The 20,088-nt window shown below is 25.3% G+C and overlaps 4 protein-coding genes across 4 annotated transcripts; 1 reads left to right on the forward strand and 3 right to left on the reverse strand.

The window, feature by feature from the left end:
* Positions 1-209: 209 nt before the first annotated feature.
* LOC126906125 (mitochondrial potassium channel ATP-binding subunit) lies at positions 210-5,739 on the reverse strand. Its single transcript, XM_050686427.1, has 14 exons — positions 5,540-5,739; positions 5,220-5,475; positions 4,847-5,002; positions 4,621-4,766; positions 4,486-4,561; positions 3,947-4,087; positions 3,735-3,893; positions 3,466-3,669; positions 3,280-3,399; positions 1,986-2,089; positions 1,745-1,919; positions 1,476-1,654; positions 1,263-1,410; positions 210-506 (listed from the first exon to the last, which is right to left on the reverse strand). Exons 1-14 carry the CDS (start codon positions 5,596-5,598, stop codon positions 417-419), a joined length of 2,013 nt encoding a protein of 670 aa, XP_050542384.1. The 5' UTR covers positions 5,599-5,739; the 3' UTR covers positions 210-416.
* A 345-nt stretch (positions 5,740-6,084) lies between these two features.
* On the forward strand, positions 6,085-7,251 carry LOC126906129 (probable cyclin-dependent kinases regulatory subunit). Its single transcript, XM_050686430.1, has 3 exons — positions 6,085-6,354; positions 6,765-6,892; positions 7,054-7,251. Exons 1-3 carry the CDS (start codon positions 6,296-6,298, stop codon positions 7,104-7,106), a joined length of 240 nt encoding a protein of 79 aa, XP_050542387.1. The 5' UTR covers positions 6,085-6,295; the 3' UTR covers positions 7,107-7,251.
* A 173-nt stretch (positions 7,252-7,424) lies between these two features.
* On the reverse strand, positions 7,425-10,440 carry LOC126906128 (charged multivesicular body protein 1b-like). Its single transcript, XM_050686429.1, has 2 exons — positions 7,857-10,440; positions 7,425-7,797 (listed from the first exon to the last, which is right to left on the reverse strand). Exons 1-2 carry the CDS (start codon positions 8,115-8,117, stop codon positions 7,453-7,455), a joined length of 606 nt encoding a protein of 201 aa, XP_050542386.1. The 5' UTR covers positions 8,118-10,440; the 3' UTR covers positions 7,425-7,452.
* A 144-nt stretch (positions 10,441-10,584) lies between these two features.
* On the reverse strand, positions 10,585-20,088 carry LOC126906126 (uncharacterized). Its single transcript, XM_050686428.1, has 4 exons — positions 19,815-20,088; positions 19,590-19,743; positions 11,389-11,539; positions 10,585-11,318 (listed from the first exon to the last, which is right to left on the reverse strand). The coding sequence occupies exons 2-4, from the start codon at positions 19,720-19,722 to the stop codon at positions 10,622-10,624; spliced, it is 981 nt and encodes a 326-aa protein (XP_050542385.1). The 5' UTR covers positions 19,723-19,743; positions 19,815-20,088; the 3' UTR covers positions 10,585-10,621.

The following is a 20,088-nucleotide window of genomic DNA, read 5'->3' on the forward strand; positions in this document are numbered from 1 at the left end:
TTTATTACACTTCATTTAAACAATCATGTTATTTTTCTTTATTAACTATTAGGAGATTGCACAAAGGATCTACAGGTCCAAGTGCATGGGCTGTTTTTGCTTATCTCGACAACAACTAAGTACTAAATGCTTAATATGTATAGGATAAGAGTTAATCACGACTATAATTTTAACATACTTAACAAATACAAAATAATTAATACTTTAAAAATTGTCACTAGTTTTTTATTCAAATCATTAAAGATATAAAAAACTTTAAAAAAATGTCAAAAATTAATACTTAACGCAAATAAAGCAACAATTGCATCAAAAAATTATTAATTTATAACACTTGATATATTAATTGATAAATTTTAACAAAAAAAAAAAAATATTAACAATATAAATTTAATATCAACAAAAATTATTTCTAACAATTATGCAGCTTTAGCTTTATTGGAGGTTTGCTGATTCATAAGATTCCAGTAAAATCCTTTTTTCTTTAACAAATTTTCATGATTTCCAATCTTCAAAAATAAAATATTTATTAATTTATTTAATATCTAGTAATAGTTTATAAAGGGACTTCAGTGTAGTTAGTCTTTTATACCTTTATCACAATTCTTATATTTCAGAAAAATTATAATTCTTTGTCAATAATTATATTTTAGGAAATTGATATAAACTTAGTCCTTTACTTTGAGTTATAAAATTATTAAATAGAATGGTTCTCTTATAATATTTTTTGAAATATCAAAATATAATATACATAGAATTGCCTTTAAAGTGTGATTTATTTGATATATATCTTCCTATTAATGTATAAAAATTGAAGAAAATGTAGTAAAAATGGTAGTAGTATATTTCTATACATTTTTAGTAAAACAAAGTTGTAAACATCTATAATTTTAATAATAAAACAAAAATAGACACTTTAACAAAATGCAAAATGAAACATTTTCTGACCGAATAGATTTCTCATTACTTGATAAAACTGTCAATATAATCGAAAAAAAAATCATTTTTTCTCTGTACCCTTCAATTATTTTTATATAATTTTTAATAAATGTTATTTAGACCATGGCCTTTGTTGTTAAGATTAATATATGTATATATATATATATATAAATTTAAATGATCACATTGAAAATTTTATGTTTATCATTGATATCCCACTATCAATATTTTTGAAAACACTGAAAGTTTTATTAGTTACTATAAGAATATTTAAAATATAGAACAAATATTTGGTAATATTTTAGAAGTATAAACTCCACACATACTTCAACAATTTCTCCTTTGTTCAAAACTACAATGATATCAGCATTTTTAACTGTGCTCAAACGATGAGCAATTACTAATGTTGTTTTACCCTTGGATATAGACTCTATAGCTGATTGAACTAGCATTTCTGATTCTGTGTCTAGTGCACTGATTGTAAAATAAAACCAAAATTAAAAATGAAGTTAAAAACATTTTAAATTGAAATATTTTACCTAGTTGCTTCATCCAAAACAAGTATGTATGGATTTTTTAATATAGCTCTAGCAATGGCAATTCTCTGTTTTTGTCCTCCAGAAACTGTAACTCCCCTTTCACCAACAATTGTGTTATACCCATTAGGAAAAGAAGTAATAAATGGATGAGCATTTGCAATTTTAGCTGCTTCAATAACCTAAGTAATTAATTTAATATTTTAATGTACATTCATTTTTTAATAAAAAAAAAAAAACAACTAAAAATTAATAACAAAGTTATTTTTTACCTCCTCATCTTTAGCATCTGGCTTTCCATACCGTATATTTTCTAGTATAGAAATAGCAAAAAGAATTGGTTCCTGATTTATTAATCCTATTGCACGCTTTCGAAACCATGTTTGATCAATATTTTTGATATCTTCACCACTAACTTTAATAGAACCACTGTTGACATCGTAAAACCTAAAATAAAAATAAATCTCTGATATACTATATAATTTAATTTGACTTTTTAATGCAAGACAACACCTCATTAATAAAGCAGCAATAGTAGATTTTCCATTACCAGATGAACCAACCACAGCAACAGTTTTTCCAGGAGCTACTTTGAGATTGAAATTATTTAATATTATCTGCACAGGAAGAAAATAAGTTTACACACGAAAGCTAAAATTTTATAGTGAGCTTTATTTTATGTGATTGTTGTTTAATAGGGTCCTCAATTTATTGTATTTTAAATAATTAAAACTTAAATCACATATTATTGTATTAGTGTAAAATTAATCTTTCATTAATTAAAATCACCACTTAAGAATATTAAAATCAACGATAATTTTATGAGTATAAAAAATGATTAAGTTATATATATATATATATAACCAATATCTAGTACAGATTCACGTTGAATACTTTCACCTTACCTATCAATTAAAATAACAATGCTTGCAAGGCAAAATGATCTAAGCAACATTTTTGTAAGTTTTCAGGAAAAAAATGGTATTTTAGATTTGTGACATTTTAAATACCAACAAATTTTTTTTGAGCATTCACTGAAAAGGTTTTTTAAGTAATAAATTGAGTAGATTGTCATTATATTATAACAATAATAATAACAACAATTTTAAATAAGTCAAACCTATTATTAAACTATCTACAACAATTTTTGTAAAAGACTTTAAAATTTTGGTGCTTATGAGTCATTTTTTTTCTTTGGTAAATATATATAAACTAGTAAAGGAGGAGGTGAAACAACAAAAATATAATTCTTTGTTTCTTTTTAATTAACAAACATGAACATAATATTTTACACAAGATTATGATATTGTATATATATATATATATATATATATATATATATTGTCACTTAGTCTCTAAGTGTTGTTTAGGACCTATATCCTTAAAAGCATTGATATATCACATAACATTTTTAGTTTGTAGAAAGAAGATGCTTTAATCTATTTATTGTAAATTTTAAGAAAATGGTTTTTTAAAACTTATTTAAAACTTACAATTTTTTAACAGAACAGTAATTAAACAGTGAAACTTTATTTCAACTTATGTACCATTATTTCATGAATTTATAGCTTTAACAAATTATAGATCTAGTTTTTGAAGTATATTTTAAACTTTATTAGTCCAGTTAAAAACTCCCTATAATTATAAACTTCACATCAAAGCTTAGAGTGTTTTATGGAGTCTAATTAAATGTAATATAATTCTAACTGATTTTACTTTATTACAAAAAAATAAAAAAAAAAATTTCAAAATATTTTGTCAAATAAAATCACATTAAATGAAATTCACAGTATTTTGTTTTTATTACTTGATCTGATCGTGTAGGGTATGAAAAAGTAACATTTTCAAATTCAATTTCAGGCTTAAAGGTATGATAAGGTATTTTCAAACCTCCACTCAAGGGTGATTTTGGAATTTTTTCAATGAACTAAAATAATAAAATAAATAATTTTGAATTATAAATTAGAAACACATAAATTTATTTTTTATGTACTTCAAATATTCTAGAACCAGCAGCAATTCCTTTTACATAATGACCAAATAACAATGAAAATTGTGCCATGGAATGTTGTAACATTTGAGTTACCATTAAAAAAGACATGAGTTGTCCAGGGTCAAGTTTACTGGTAGTCATTAATTTTCCTCCAAGAAAGATTGTTCCCAAAACAATACCATTTAAAAATATATTACTACCAGCCTGTATGATGTAATTATTCTTGTTTATATTTTTTTCACTTATAATATTTATAATTTGTTATTTACTTGAAATAAACCAATACCATAACCTAATTTTTTATGTAGTAAACCATTATTTTCAATTTCTCTTAAAAATCGTTCACATTCTTCATGTTCAGAAGCAAATGCACGGACAGTTCTTATATTTCCAACAACTTCTTCAGCTATAATAGTAGCTTTTGTATTCTAATTCAAAAAATAATTATAAAATTCATAAATGATTAATTTAAAATGATTACTTGTTCTTGGGCTTGTTTACTTAATTTTCTCAAAATCGACCCAAAAAAAGTACCAATTACAATTATTGATGGAAGAACAACTGCAACAGCAACTGTCATTTCTGGAGATGTGTTATATAGAGTGTATATTCCACCAATTAACTAAAAATAAAAAAAAATAATAACTTTATAAGCTAGATTCTGGTAAATGAAAACTATCAACTAATTTTTAAAAAAAATTGTAAACAAATGTTTAAAATACAAAATAATGTATATGGTTTCAAATTAAACAAATTATTATTTTTTATTGTACTAATAATCGATGTCGTTGCTAATTTCACTAGCTAGGCTATATTTGAAAATCAAACTAAAAAAATCACTAAGTTATTAAATTTTTGTTATAAGAAAGGTTTAAACAGTTAATGTACTACTATCAATAAAATAGATAAAAACTAAAGAATAAAATTTTAATTCAACTTAAAATTTTATACAATTAAATAAAATTTTAATTCAACTTAAAATTTTATACAATTAAAGTTTATATTTTATATATTAGATACTTGTGTGACATTTTTCAAGCCTTGTATAATGACAAGTTTAAATGAACTTTTGAACTCTTGGACATCTGTAGTCAATCTAATTAAAGAATAAATATTTATATTTGTGTACAATTTGTTGTTCAAAATTTTACATACCTTTGTAAAATATCCCCAGTTCGTGTTTTATCAAAGAATTCTAATTCTTGTTGTAAAATTGATGAAAATAGATTATACCTCATGCGTATTGCAACATTTTCACCAACGTTAGAGAGCATACTAATGCATATAAAAGTTGATATTCCCTAATAAATAAAATGATATTGATACAATGATTGTAAGTGATACATTTAAATAAGATATATATATTAATATAATGTCAAACTTGTGCTAAGTAGAGGACTAATAATTTAGATAATGGTATTGAGAGCTCTACATAATTGAACTGAATATTTTCTCTGGCAAATTGAAGTATGGTATTTATTAATTTTTGTAAATATGTTGGGATACTCAAATTACACAAAGCTACAATAAATGCTGCCTAAAATAAATAAATAAATTTAATTTTCCATATCAAAAAGTGAAAACACATTAAAAATATTGAAAAATTTAGGTATGTCTATTGTTTTAATAGACTAGAAATATAACAAAATTTCTAAATAATAATCCATGATTAAATATATGGTGTGCTCAAAAACTATTTAGGTAACATGTCTAAATCAACATAAAATCAAACATTACAGTTTAAATTTGCTTACAATTATAGCAGTTAATAAATTAAGAATATCTGGTGATATATAAGATAACAATTTTTTCCAATCAAATTTGTTTTTGGGATCCTTAATAATTTCACGCTGTTCGCAATAGGCAATATTATGACTATTAAATATACATTTTACACCAATATAACCTGTTGATCCAATAACAACCCATAAAGGGCTGATTTTTGATATAGGTTTTATCCTTAAAAGATTATTATAACTTCTATGTGGTATTTGAGTTCTAATTATTGGCCTGTAAAAAAAAAAATATATTTAATATATTTATATTTTATTTAAAATAAAAAAAAAAAGCTTACTTCAAAACTAAAGAATGAAATGATTTATATGAAGAACTAAAACAACAAAACCGTAACATTATTATTTTAGCATCTAAAAAATTGATCTCTAGTATTTTTATAAAGATGACTGATTATTAAAACAAAAATGTAGTGTGTATTAAACTTAATTTCATTAAAATTTAAAAAATAAAGAAATACTAAGTTTTCTATAAATTAATGATCGAAGAAAATTGATAATAGTTATCATAAACACGTGAGGATGTAGGTCTCAATCATATGTTTTTGCCATTTAATACCTTTAGCTTAATTTAACAAAATCACTTTAGAACTTAATAACTCTATGTTTTTAAGTACAAAACTATGCTGGAGTGTTTTTGTGTATAGAAATAGAAATTATATTACAAACGCCATATAAATTTACACTTGAATCAGATGACCAACTATGATTAATCAAAGTATTATAGTTTAGGAACTAATGAATAATGGTACAAGTTGATTAACCCCATTTTTAACGAATACTTTCCCGGTTAAATATTTTGATTAGAGAAGTGAAATATTATGTGCATTTATTATCTGTAGTAATATTTTAGTTTTTATTTTATAAGTAATTCTTTGAAATGTAACTAAGACAAATACATTTATTTTTAAAAATATAGCATTTTTTTCAATGATTGTATAATTACTGGGCAATTATGATGTCAATATTCATCTCTCAGAAGAATTTGTCTTTGTAAATTGTTACAAATTTCTGAACATTTATAAAAGATTATCATTATGCCAAGAGAAAGCATACAATATTCAGCAAAATATGAAGATGATATTTATATCTACAGGTTAATAATTTAATGTAATTATCTATGCTATGGAGTGTTATTAAAATATGCTGATTTTATTGATATTTAAATAGTAGTTGTATTTTTACTATTATCCATTTCTATTCTTCATTCAATATATATTTTTTTTTTATTAAGAAACTTTCATTTTAAATCATAACTGTAAATTCGTCTTAACAGTTCTTGAAAAATAATTTTTATTTTCAAAATGTATAATTTTAAATATTAATAATCTGTAAATAATAATAGATTCATAGTATTGGTATAGTACTTACAAAAATAACAGTGATAGATCCAATGTAGGATAAAAATAATGAACTTAATTTAATGGGTGTTATAATTATTTAATTTATAACTTAATTAATGGAATTTTAGCTATCTAAAACTTTTAAATTTAATGCTTCTTCCAGACATGTAATTTTACCTGATGATGTTGCAAAACAAGTCCCAAAAACTCACCTAATGACAGAATCAGAATGGCGAAATTTAGGCATACAAATGACATCTGGATGGGTTCATTATATGCGCTACAATCCTGGTAACACATACTATATTTAAACAGCAACTTTGTTTACTTATGCATCAAACAATTCTAAAAAGATGATAATTTTTATTAAATACAATAAATTCCTAAAAAAATAAGTCATATTTTTATGTATTTTAATGTTTTAACTAAAAAAAGTACTGCATTTATTTCAGAGCCACACATAATACCTTTTAGAAGATATAAAAGTAATCCTTCAACATCATGAATTCAATAACAATAAATAATTTTTGTAAAAAAAGATGTGTACACTTATATTAATAAAAACAATTATACACCTTATTTTAAAGCTAAATAAATTAAAGATTAGATTTTTTGTTTAGTTTAGGTATCAATTTAAAATTAACTTTATTCTGACATTAAGAATTAAAAAAAAATTTGTTTTTATTTTGTATGATTAATTGTCACATTTATAATCAATAAGATCAAATGTATTTGAATATTTTAAAAAATGTATTCTACATAATGAATTACATTCAATGTGTTTAAAAGTTTTAACAAATGTATGAAATATTAAAATATCTAATAAAATATATTTAAAAAAACGTGTATATCTAAAAACTGTAGTTGTTTCTCAATTTAGCAAGTTTTTCATTTAACTCAGTATTCGAAGGTGGTAGTGGTAATGGTGGGATAACGATTTTCGTGTTTTCTGGTTGGGGTAAAGAATTTTTCAGGTCTAGTCTGGCTTCATCAGTTATGCTTGCCATCAACTTATCTACTTGATCCGTGTCTATTTCTTGGCTATCGTTTATGGTGTCATTAGCATACGCCTGACGTGTTTCCAAATGTTCAGTTATTCGTTCGAATTTGTCCATTGTTTGTGCTATTGAGTGAATGTTCATGGATCGTGTTGCAACAGCCATCGAAAACACTACTGATTCCATGGCAGATGAAACCTAAAAATACTTAAACTATAAAAACTGCAATTTGAAATTATTCAATTTATAACGATTACTTGATTTTGTATATTGGCCGTTTGTATGCGATTTACTATACCCTCTAACCGAGCACCTGTTTGTAGCAATTTTGAACTTTGATTATGATTACGAACGGCGTTTTCTGCATGAATTCTGGCGATGTCCTGGTGGCCTCGCATCACATGCAGCCAACACTGTCGCCTTTCTTTGCTTTCTTCTTTTTGCAATTTCTTCGCGTTCTTCTTAATATGTTTTGCGGCTAATTTTAAATCGAAAATTTTTCTATCTAAAAGGGACATTGTTTTTAGAGTAAAATACGTGTAAATGTATTATTAGTTGTTTTACAGAAATAATGAATATGTATAGATAGTAATTATTATGTTATTTACAATGAAATTATGTTGTTCAGTTTTGTATAGCCAGAAATAAAAATTTATTTTTATTTGGTTTTATTTCTGATAAGAGAAAGTGCTTTTGAGACCTTCTGACTTTTTGAAAAGTGATTTTTACCTACTTGAAAAAAAAAATCTAATTGTGAACTTTCTTCAACCAATGGCGTAATTCGAGCAAAATTTTAAGAGTTGCAAAATATTTTAATTTATCTGAGAGGCGATCGAAGTTTTTAATCCCTTTTGATTAATACAAGCTTTATATTTATGATGTCAAGTAGCAAAGAGTAAAAGAAAAATTTCAATACTTGCTATATTTTGAGTATCTGTAACTCAAAAGAGCCATATTTTTATGTTTATTTTGATCTATTGCGTAATTAGGGGTTTTGAAGGGATTTATATAAAATTTCACTACCCCAAACAAAATAATGTATCTTTACCAAATAAATATTTTTACTCTGGGGATATATCCTCTCACTCCTCATAACTATGTCAATGATTTTAATTTACTTTAATTATAATCTCTTTCCTTTCTATTGTATTATTTCATATAAGTATGAATAATAAATTTCGAGCACAGTTAGTCCATTAAATCTAATAAATTAATTTTTATTTAATCACATCTTTAATTTAAACTTTAGCCCAAAAAAAAGCGCCTGGTATTTTTTTATACTTATTACATTCTATATTTTTAACTCACGAAAAATAGAATCAACTTGCAAATACTACGAAATGTTTTTTTTATTTACTTAAGCGCTTCACATTGGACTATCACGAAATGTTAATGTTAAATGTTGATTAAATCCATAAAATTACCCTACTACGTATTGATTTTAAAATTGTTACAGAAACTAGTCAAAGGTCATAAGATATAAAATAAGATAACATTGTAGTATCTTTTTTTTGAGCCTCTTTTTATAGAGAAAAGAATGCGATTTAGGTAAAGTTATAATTTTATCTAAATCACGGTCTTTCTCAACCTCAATCTAACACTATTCTTAAATCGAGATTCTTCACGTTGATTTATTCCAATAAGTAGCATACTTATATAAGAGTATTTTTAATGATCTATTAAATGTATATTGTTGTAAATAGCAAATTTTACTTGGTTTAATAACTTATTTCAATTGTCATCTTTTTCATGTATTAATTTGAATTTTACAGTTCTGATGTATCTCTCAACTGGACCGCTAACATGTGGAAAGCTTATAACTGTTAATTCATGTTTAATGTATTACGAGCAAAGCAGACATTTTTGAAAATTTCAATATTAAAAATACTACCCCTTTTGAAACAATTTCAATTTTTTACGATAGTAGATAAAATATTCAATAAGTCATAAAATTATTTTGTCTTCACCGACTTTACTGTATATAATGTTGTTTACTTACTAAAATAACATTGATTATAATATACATGCCTATAATTACCAGCAGTTGAACTGCTGGTAATAACAATAACAATATCACCAAAATAATTTGTTACTTTTTTAATTTAATTATACCTTTAAAAATATTATTAATAAATCTTTTCAATGTAAAGTCCAAATAGAATTTTACAATATTCAAATTGACTTTGTGAACAAATAAAAGCTGTATATTTCCTAGATGACTAACCTATTTCAATATAATTGAAAGCATCTTTCAGATAAATATTTGAAAAATAGTAATTACCTTTTAATATGTCTAAGTGGTTGTCTATTAAGAGAGTTGAATTACACAAGCATAATTTACTAGACTTTTTCTTTACTAGTACTATAAAATTACTATATACAGACGTACTTGGCTTAATAAAACCTTTAATCAAGAAAGAATCTAATATCTTGTAATTTTTTTTCAAAATAGGTCATACATCTAGACTAGTATTTAAACACATACTGTTACTGTTATTTTTAAAAGATCACTATTTCAAAATTTACATAATCACTTTTATAAATATCATACATCTTTTTTTTATGTGATCAAGAGTATTCACGTTTAGGTAAATTAAGGTAAATTTCACTAATTGATAGGTTACAGATATAATTAAAACAATAGAAATCAAATAAACATTAACTGTCTCGTTTCGACACAAATCCTTCTTTCATATTATAATTTTTTACGTCGAAGTAGTGATAAGTTTTTTTTAATTAATAATTTAATACTTTTCAATTTAAACCATCCTAGAGATAATTGTTAGATGATATTGAGTGAACTTTGTCCACTAAATTACGTTAATGAGTAATAATTCTTCAATACAACAATGATCACGAAAATTAACCAAGGTAAAAGTCAAGGGAGGAACTGCCCTTTTGCCCCCAAGAACGTCCATGCGAACAGGTTTTCCCATCTAGACTAACTTTATTTGAGAGAATATATATAAATTGTAAAAAAAAAACTTCAATTTAAGTATAATTTATTCAAATTATTTGAGTCTTAATCAAGTGTAATTGCATTCACTGAACTCTCAGGCGAAGGTTGAAACGTTTCATAATCATTACACTGATTTGAAGTCTTTTGAATTTGTGGTAAATGTCGTTGTTCTTCTTCTTGTTCGTTAAGTAGTTCATGCAAATTATTTAAAATTTTTTGTTGAAATAAACGACGTCGCCTTTTTGTAAGTTTGTCGTAGTCGAGCATCATACTTCGGAAAAAATATCTAGTCGACGGGTCCCTTTGATTCTCTTCTATTCTTTCAAAATCATTATCATCAGACGTACAAGAAATTTCACTTTTCAATGTAAAATTTTCTTTTTGTTGTTCTACTTTGAGTAAATTGTGACAATTTTCTGCCTGATTACTGTCTATTCTTTCAAAATCATTATCATCAGACGTACAAGAAATTTCACTTTTTAATGTAAAATTTTCGTTTTGTTGTTCTTCCTTGACAAAATTTTGACAATTTTCTGCCTGATTACTGTCGTCATTCCTACTATTTTTAATTGAGTTATTTCCACATTTGACGGACGTGGACAATCTTTCAAATTCAAAACGCGGTTGAGTTTTTAAATCTTCGGTTATGGACTCTTGACTTGTGCATTCATATTTAGTGTTTTTGGAGCGGTAGTAGTCAGGATTAATAAAATCTGGTGACCGCGAATAAGGTGATTGGGATTCATCAAAAAGGTTCATTCTAAAATAATTAATATTAATTGTCAGTCATTGAATTCAAACAATAAATTTGTCAATTATAATGTGCTTACCTAATATGCATATAGTCTTTTAAAAAAGACATTTTATCAGCTAGATACCATGGTTTGCGACCACCGTCATACATGAGGCCAGCTTTTTCTTCTCTTACATGCCGAGCGTAAGTATTACGCAAATTAGCCCATTTCCTTTTACATAATTCGGCTAAAAAAACAAATTTAGTTATTTTCACACATTTTCAAAAGTGTCGGGAAATGTTAACGTATCGAATTTAGGACAATTATAGTATTTTTTTTATCTTTGGAGAATTTTTATACGTTAATATTAAACAACAGAAGTTATAATATATAATACGTAATAACCACATTTTTTCCTACTCATAATTTCATTATTTTAAATTAAAAATGGTAAAATTAAATCATTAAAAATTTTGCAATTCGAAATCATAATTTTGGGAATAATTATTGATAAGTATAAATATTTTTTTATCGCTTTACGGCCATTTTAGGCCAGTCAACGAAGGAGTAATTTTAGCGAATGGCGGAAAAAATTCCCAACCAAATTTTTATTTTTTAAAAAGTTGAATTAAGATATGTGTAATGACATATTAAAAGTCCTCATCGATTGGACTTGAGCTTTTTTTTTTACACAGCCTCGCAAAAGTTCAAAAATATGAGCTTTTTTAATTTTCTCAAAAAATATTTAACTTACAAAAAAAAGTATCGTACAAAAGTTATTTAAAAAACAATTTTAAACAAAAAAGGTATCTTATATTTTTTCATTTAAACAAATATTTTTCGAGTTACATTACATTTAATATGAGTACTAAAATTTATTTTCCAATTTTTTTCATTTTACAGTTACTTTTTATCATGTTATACTTACATTAGACAAAATGTTATAAATGCATATGTGTGTATGTGTAAGTTTATTTATTTATAGTATCATTAAAGTGTAGTGTATAATAAGATACAACCGTTAGAGTAAGTAATTGATTTGACGCTATATTGTTTAAACCCAACTAAACGCTAAATTGTACATTCCTAAACAACAATTATATTATGTCAATTGCCACCGGAATTTCTGCTAATCTTTTTCTTTGCCTTAATCCCAACTACTTGGGGTCGGCCACCCTCATCCTAAACTTCCACTTGACACGATCTCCCACATCTTCTACGCTCACATCAACTGTCCTCAAATCGCATTCAATAGCATCCCTCCATCTCTTTTTTGGTCTTCCTCTACCTCTTCTTCCTTCAACATTAATTTCTATAACTGTTCTTACAGCTTCCGATTCTTCTCTCCTCGTAACATAATCAAACCATCTAAGTCTATTTTCTCTCATCTTATACACGATTGACGCTACACTTACATTCCCTCTTATATGCTCGTTCCTTTTCTATCTTTTCTAGTCACTCCACTCATCCAACTAAGCATTTTCATCTCTGCTACACTCATTCTAAGCTCTACTTTCTTATCAACCGCTCAACACTCTGAACCATACATCATAGCTAGCCTCACTACATTGTTGTAGAATTTATCTTTTAGCCTCATTGGAAATCTTTTATCGCATTAGACACCAGACGCTTCTCTCTACTTCAACACCCGCACTTAATCCTGTGTCTTACATTCTCGTCAATACCACTGCTCTTTTGCACTATTGATCCTAAATACTTAAAACTTTCTACCTCTCCATTCACACTCTCGCCTATTGTCACTGATCTCCTCATTTCACCTACCTCATGTTCTCTTTTGTCAACCCAGCCAGAATTTCTGGTAATGATAAAATTAATTGTCATAAAGTGTCTAAAATTGGTCTTGTTCTAGTAAACTCAATGGTGGATAATAACTTTCATGATATAAATCTTAAAAGGTCAAATAAAGTTATAACTGTATCTTCAATAACTTCTATTGTTAAAATTAATAATGAAATAATTAAAGTAAACCCACTGCTACTATTTCAACTAATCGCTATTTTAAAAAAAACCAGGNAACTAATCGCTATTTAAAAAAAAACCAGCAGTGTCCCGGCACAGTGTGTATAATTGGGTGCAGTATAGATGATATGTGACAATGATTAAAATCATTATCAAAAAACAACGCTTTGATGCAAATCTGTAGATAGTGTTTAATTTTAAAACTTTAATGGATTATTACAAAAACTACATGATCTCCTATTTCTGTATTTATATCCTAAATACAAGTTATATGCATTACTAGTGCAAAGTATGTAATGATTTCTCCACTATAAAATTATTTGACAAATGTATCAAACAAAATTTTTTTCCATTTTCTTATTCATTTTACCATTCTAAATTTTGATAGAATATATCTTCAACAAAAATACAATTTTCTTAATCTTCAATCTTTATTTCTATTGAATTTGTATACCAATGACCTTTGCAATGTTCACATATAATAGAACATTGAAGCCCTGTTTTTCGGCAGCCACAACTTTTATCACCTCCAGCACCAGACTAAAGGCCGTTTTATGACAATTATCTTTATTATTAGCAGAAATTCCGGTGGCAATTGACATAATATAATTGTTGTTTAGGAATGTACAATTTAGCGTTTAGTTGGGTTTAAACAATATAGCGTCAAATCAATTACTTACTCTATCGGTTGTATCTTATTATACACTACACTTTAATGATACTATAAATAAATAAACTTACACATACACACATATGCATTTATAACATTTTGTCTAATGTAAGTATAACATGATAAAAAGTAACCGTAAAATGAAAAAAATTGGAAAATAAATTTTAGTACTCATATTAAATGTAATGTAACTCGAAAAATATTTGTTTAAATGAAAAAATATAAGATACCTTTTTTGTTTAAAATTGTTTTTTAAATAACTTTTGTACGATACTTTTTTTTGTAAGTTAAATATTTTTTGAGAAAATTAAAAAAGCTCATATTTTTGAACTTTTGCGAGGCTGTAAAAAAAAAAGCTCAAGTCCAATCGATGAGGACTTTTAATATGTCATTATACATATCTTAATTCAACTTTTTAAAAAAAAAAAATTTGGTTGGGAATTTTTTTCCGCCATTTTTCCTTCGTTGACTGGCCTATTTAGAAAACATCTGTTTTTGGATAGATGGACATGGCTTCAATTAATGATTTGGTTTCTCACTAAGCAATTAGAGCTGCTTGATACTTGCCTCGATCCTAAAAATGTTTGCTTTAGGCACTACTACGTTACTCACTGTCTCTCTCAATGTATTTTCTATACATATATGTCTATAAAATTTTATATACATTTTCTAAAAAAAAATTTTAAAAAAATATCTAAATAGTTTTTTTATTTCAGAATATAGTACACTATTAATAAATATAACTCAAAGTTATTTGTATCTTATACAAAATTTAATGTAACGTTTGCATAAGCTCCTACCAAGAGGCATACTGTAAGACTGGTACCACGAGTCATGAAACACAGATCAATTACTTTAGAGAACAAATTAAGAAATATTTTTTATGATAATTATAGTATTCTAAAAAAGTTTTTAAAAGTAATATATTTTTGTGAAAATTAAAATTAAAATATACGTTCCTCGTGTTCCATTTCCTCAAATTCTTATGTCACATCTGTCTAACAGAAAATTGATTTTTTCAAATAAATGTTACAAGTATTACTATATTTAGTTGAAACACTACCTTAACTATCCATATGAAAAGTATAAAGGCAATTTTTTGAGATATCTCTAAGGACTTTTGAGTGTCTAACTTGTAAATGTTTGATACAATATGTCGTATGGCATAAGACTGCACATTGGATATACAGAAGTTACAAATCTAACTGGAAATTTTAATAACTCTTGACCAAAGTGTCATTTCGTTACGATTTTTTTTTATCAATTTTGACAAACTGAGAATACATAATTTTTATTTAAAAAAAATTTTAATTTTTTTCAAAACTTTAAATATTTGGTACACGGATAACAATTGTAGGACAAGTATTTACTGAGTTCTATATATTTTAATACATAGAGTGGGTATATTGCGTGGGCTGGTACAACTTGTATTTAAGTAAATATTTTTGTGTTAAGATTTTAAATTTATGAAAAATGTAAGGATCTGAATTGATTTTTTCCCTATCCTAAATGTTTTTTTTTTAAAAAAATATACATAATTTTCTTAAAATTATTGGAGGCGTACGTCAAACTTCTGTCTCCTCTAGAATTAGGCTTATGGATTTGGGGTTATAAATAAAATATTATGAATTTATATTTTATTGATTTTATCAATTTAGTAAAAACCCGGAGATTTGAAAAATATTTTTAAAAGTTTTAACAGTCAAATAATACTGTTTATTACAACTGACTGTACCTCTTATTGAATTCAAATTGAAAACCCGCCATAGTCTTAGTTACTAGATACCTGATTAAATAAATATTATTTATACAAGAACACGCATTCATATATGATCATCGAGGANATATTATTTATACAAGAACACGCATTCATATATGAGGTAACATTTGAACATAAAAAACAGTACTACTAAAACTATTTTTTAATTACAGGTACTAATGACTTATTGTTTTGAAAATTCAATTTTAAAATGCCTGTAGTTTATATTTCAATAGGCAGGCATAACTAGGGTTCAATTCATTATCAATATTTATTTTTTACATTTCACAAACCTGTCTGTTTACATAATAATTCTTATGCTTTATAACCTACAATTGTGTTTTCTTGGGATATTTAACCCTAATTTTATGTGTGCGCTATTAAGAAAAATAACAAATCAAAATGGCATGTATGTTAGATAGAAAGATTACTATGATTATTATAATAAACCACATTTAAGAACTATCAAAACATGATACATGGTTGTTTTAGTTTAATTCTATTTATTAAATATAAAAATACTTAAAATTATTTTATATAAATTATGCGATCGAATCAGCATAAATTAATCCAAAAAGCAATTTAAAAAAATAATTAATAGGAAAGTAAATGATTTAATATAAATTTTCAAAACTAATCATTTTTTTTGCTTGAATGATACAGTATTGTTTTATATGTATTATACTTAATTATTCAGTGTTTGAAACAATTAAACCAACGCTTTTTAGTATTGTATTCGACTTTAATAAATGCATTTCAAATAAAATAAAACTGTGCTAATGGAATAATAAAACGTAAAATATTGTCAACTACATATCATTAAAAACGAATGCATAATATGAATTGTTGACTTCTAAGAAACACATTTGTATACAAATTTTTGATTATGAATAATCATTATAATATTATTTAATCAAACTTTAATGTTAAAGTAACCATGTTTGATCATGTTTAAATATTTTACCCGTTAAAATTCGACGGGACAAGAACATTGAAATTTAAAACATTTGTCAAACCAATCACAACATTTAAAATTTATTTAAAATTTCGTCACTTTGGAATGATAAATTCCAACGCAACTTTTTTAAATAATGTTTTTTGGATAGATTAGTAGTTTTTTTTTATTTCATAAATATATTATAAAATATTTATGACTTAATGAAATGCAAAGGAAAAAAAACGAGAAGGTAAAGGTTTTAAGAAAAACTAAATAAATTTTGGTTAGATAAGAATTTCTAGTTGAAACTGTCCTAATTTGAGAGACAGATAAAAACGAAAGATTTTATGTAGCTAATGTTTCATTTTCTTGGAATGAAAATGTTCTACGTCTAAATTGTATTATCATGGTAAGGTATTAAAATTATAATTCCTAAAAAATTTGATTTTGTTATTTTACTAATTATAAATATTTATATAACTCATTTTATGATCCATATTTAATAATTACATTATATTTAAATCTATATCTGTAAATATTATCCATTTTTTTAATTATTTGTATCTATCAGTCATTAATTGAGTAAGAATATTTCAACATTTTAATTTATTTGTTATGTATTTTAATTAATTTTTAAATGATAATTGCTAAATTATCAACATATATTTACTTATAAATTTCGGTACTACTAAAACCTAGCCATAAATTTGCTTAAATTTTAAAGATTCTAAATAATAAAATATTTCATTTAAACAATGAAAAGGTTGTACACGTAGGACCATTTTATTCTCAACATTCTATTGCAGTAATATGTCATTTACTCAGCTTATAACTAGCTGATAATTGATAATCAAGTTTCATTACGTTCAGTAAAACATTCTGAATATTCTAGGTGATTCTTTTAGCGCTAGTCAATCATTTCATTTTTTTTTTTTATTAACAGCTTATATTAGTTTCATTGAATGTATGTTTGTAACTTTCCACGCGCCACGTGTTATTATTCTCGCGTATCCCGTTGTCTATGGCCTTGAGACTAGACTGTCGTAACGCATTCACCCCACCCCGTTCACCACACGCAAACAAAACTATTCCTGTATAATTTTATTTTTGGTTTTCGTACCCATAAATGCTCTCCTGTCATCAATATTATATATATAAACAAATTTTTATTGTTTATTATGAGATATAAACCTTTAAAGGTTCAAATTTTTTGAGTTAATATACATGTATAATACATTAGGGATTACACATACAGGTATCTAATTGGTTTTTTATGACGATATTCGCAGGTATACAGCCTTTATTATCAATAGTAATAAGACACAATTGTGAGTTTATAAATACACTAACTGCCGATACAGAAATTATATTTATTGATAGTCATAAATAAACACTCCGTGACTGTAACAGCGATGTCTTAAAAAACTAAAAAAACACGCTTTAAAAGCACATCAAACTAAAAAGTTAAAAATTAATTTTTAAAACCATGTTTTTTTAATTTATTCAACTATATTTATTATTAATTATGTAAAATATTTTTCTTATCTAATGTACTATTTATTAACGAATTCATTTTTTTTCAATATTATAGAAAAAGCTATCATAGTTCATTTCATGAAACTTTTTTGGATTAAAACTCAACGTTTTTTTATTCATGTTGGTGCAAAAATTAGAAATATTAAACACTGAATAACTGAATATTTGTGTCAATAAATGATATTTAATGACTTTAAAAAAATAGTAAAAAATTGGTAATATAGTAACAAATTTATGATAATTTAACATAAAAACTGTTTTGATCAAAATAAGAGTTAATAAAAAGGCTCGATCAAAGTAATGAAACTTAATTAAAATTATTATACTATAATATCATTATTTTTAATATTATATTAAGTTGTGTTGAAATTTACGCAATAAATTTCATCATTTAATAAAGTAATTTGTTAGGGTTTTCAAATTAATTTTGGTTTAATATAAGATGAAGGTAAGAAAATGTTGAATTTGAGAATCATTCAAGAAAAAAACGTTTTTTGTATGTTCACATGTCATAGTAAGAAGCGATTGAAAGACAAACAAAATTGTAAAACTATTTTGCTAAGCTCTCACATCTAATAATCGTAAAACTCTGTCATGAACTCATAATTATTATGTAAATATTAGTTTTAAGGAATTTATATTATTAATAACTAGAAAGTAAGAAACATTATAATTATTAGAAACTATTGCATTTAGAAAGTGTAATATTGCTAATTATATCATTAATTGTTAATTATTCCTAATAAAAAGGGACCTGATCACTGACTCGGTGGTCAGTGTTCAATCAGTAAATGTTACATTATAATTGTTATTATTTTGACTCTTTCTGACAACACTTATCCGCGTGATCGAACTTGGACTTAGAACACCCAGTTCATCACAACTATAATACTATAAATAAATCGTTATAGAATGAAATGCTTTCATTGCAAATTTCAACAGAAATTTTTAATCAAAAATTAATATTTTTGTAACCTCACATTAGAAATCTTTGATATTTTGGACTGTACATGGTGATTTATTTAAGGGAAATGATTTATTGATCTTAAATTTTTATATACATTAAAAGAATTATTCTGTACAGTCAAAATATCAAAGTTTCTAATGAGAGAATAAAAAAAAATGACTTTTTACTAAAAATCTCTCCTGAAAATTGTAAATATTTGAAAAAAATACTCTTGTTTATTTATATATGTATAATTTAATCAACGAAAACGACCAGTGAAACAGTTCCTATTATGAAAAAATTAATTATTTTTTTCCTTATAATTTAAATCCTTATTAATTTTTCCTATTTAAATCGTATAATATAACATGCGATGATATAATAATTTTATAAATAAGCGTAAAAATACAATTTGTTTCGACGGTTAAAATATAAAAATAGTATAATAAGTGTAATATTAATAAATTACTTGGAAGTCTCATTTGAAGACTGATCTCCAGCCAAAGGTTATCCACACAACGTCGATCCTTCCAAGCATTGTTATAGATCAATGATCGGTCCTTTACTAATGCAATTAATCTGGCATCCTGTTCAGTAGACATGTTAATTTCCTCAAATTCAGACTATTAAGAACATTTAATTATAGTGGCAATTATTTATGTCTATCATTATGCAAGATTTCTATGAATTTAACCTTTCTGACACATGTTGAAATAATTTACAAACTGTAAACTGGATTGAAAAAAAAGAACAATTTAGGGGGCAACTTAAATTAGAATATATTCCAGAAAGAAAGAAAACAAGTTGGTTTTCAAATGGAAACGTTCTATACAGGTTAAGTAACGTTACGAACACACAGACACTAAGACAGACATTGGCGGTCTATATACGCTGACTGAATGTTTTTGTCCGTATATTAAGTGAGCTCAAGGTTTGTTTTATGCTCGTCTGTGTTTGCGTGCGTGTGT

This window comes from Daktulosphaira vitifoliae, unplaced genomic scaffold (assembly GCF_025091365.1).
Source record: "Daktulosphaira vitifoliae isolate Bord-2020 unplaced genomic scaffold, ASM2509136v1 Scaffold_4, whole genome shotgun sequence".
In the NCBI taxonomy this organism is placed as follows: Eukaryota; Metazoa; Arthropoda; class Insecta; order Hemiptera; family Phylloxeridae; genus Daktulosphaira; species Daktulosphaira vitifoliae.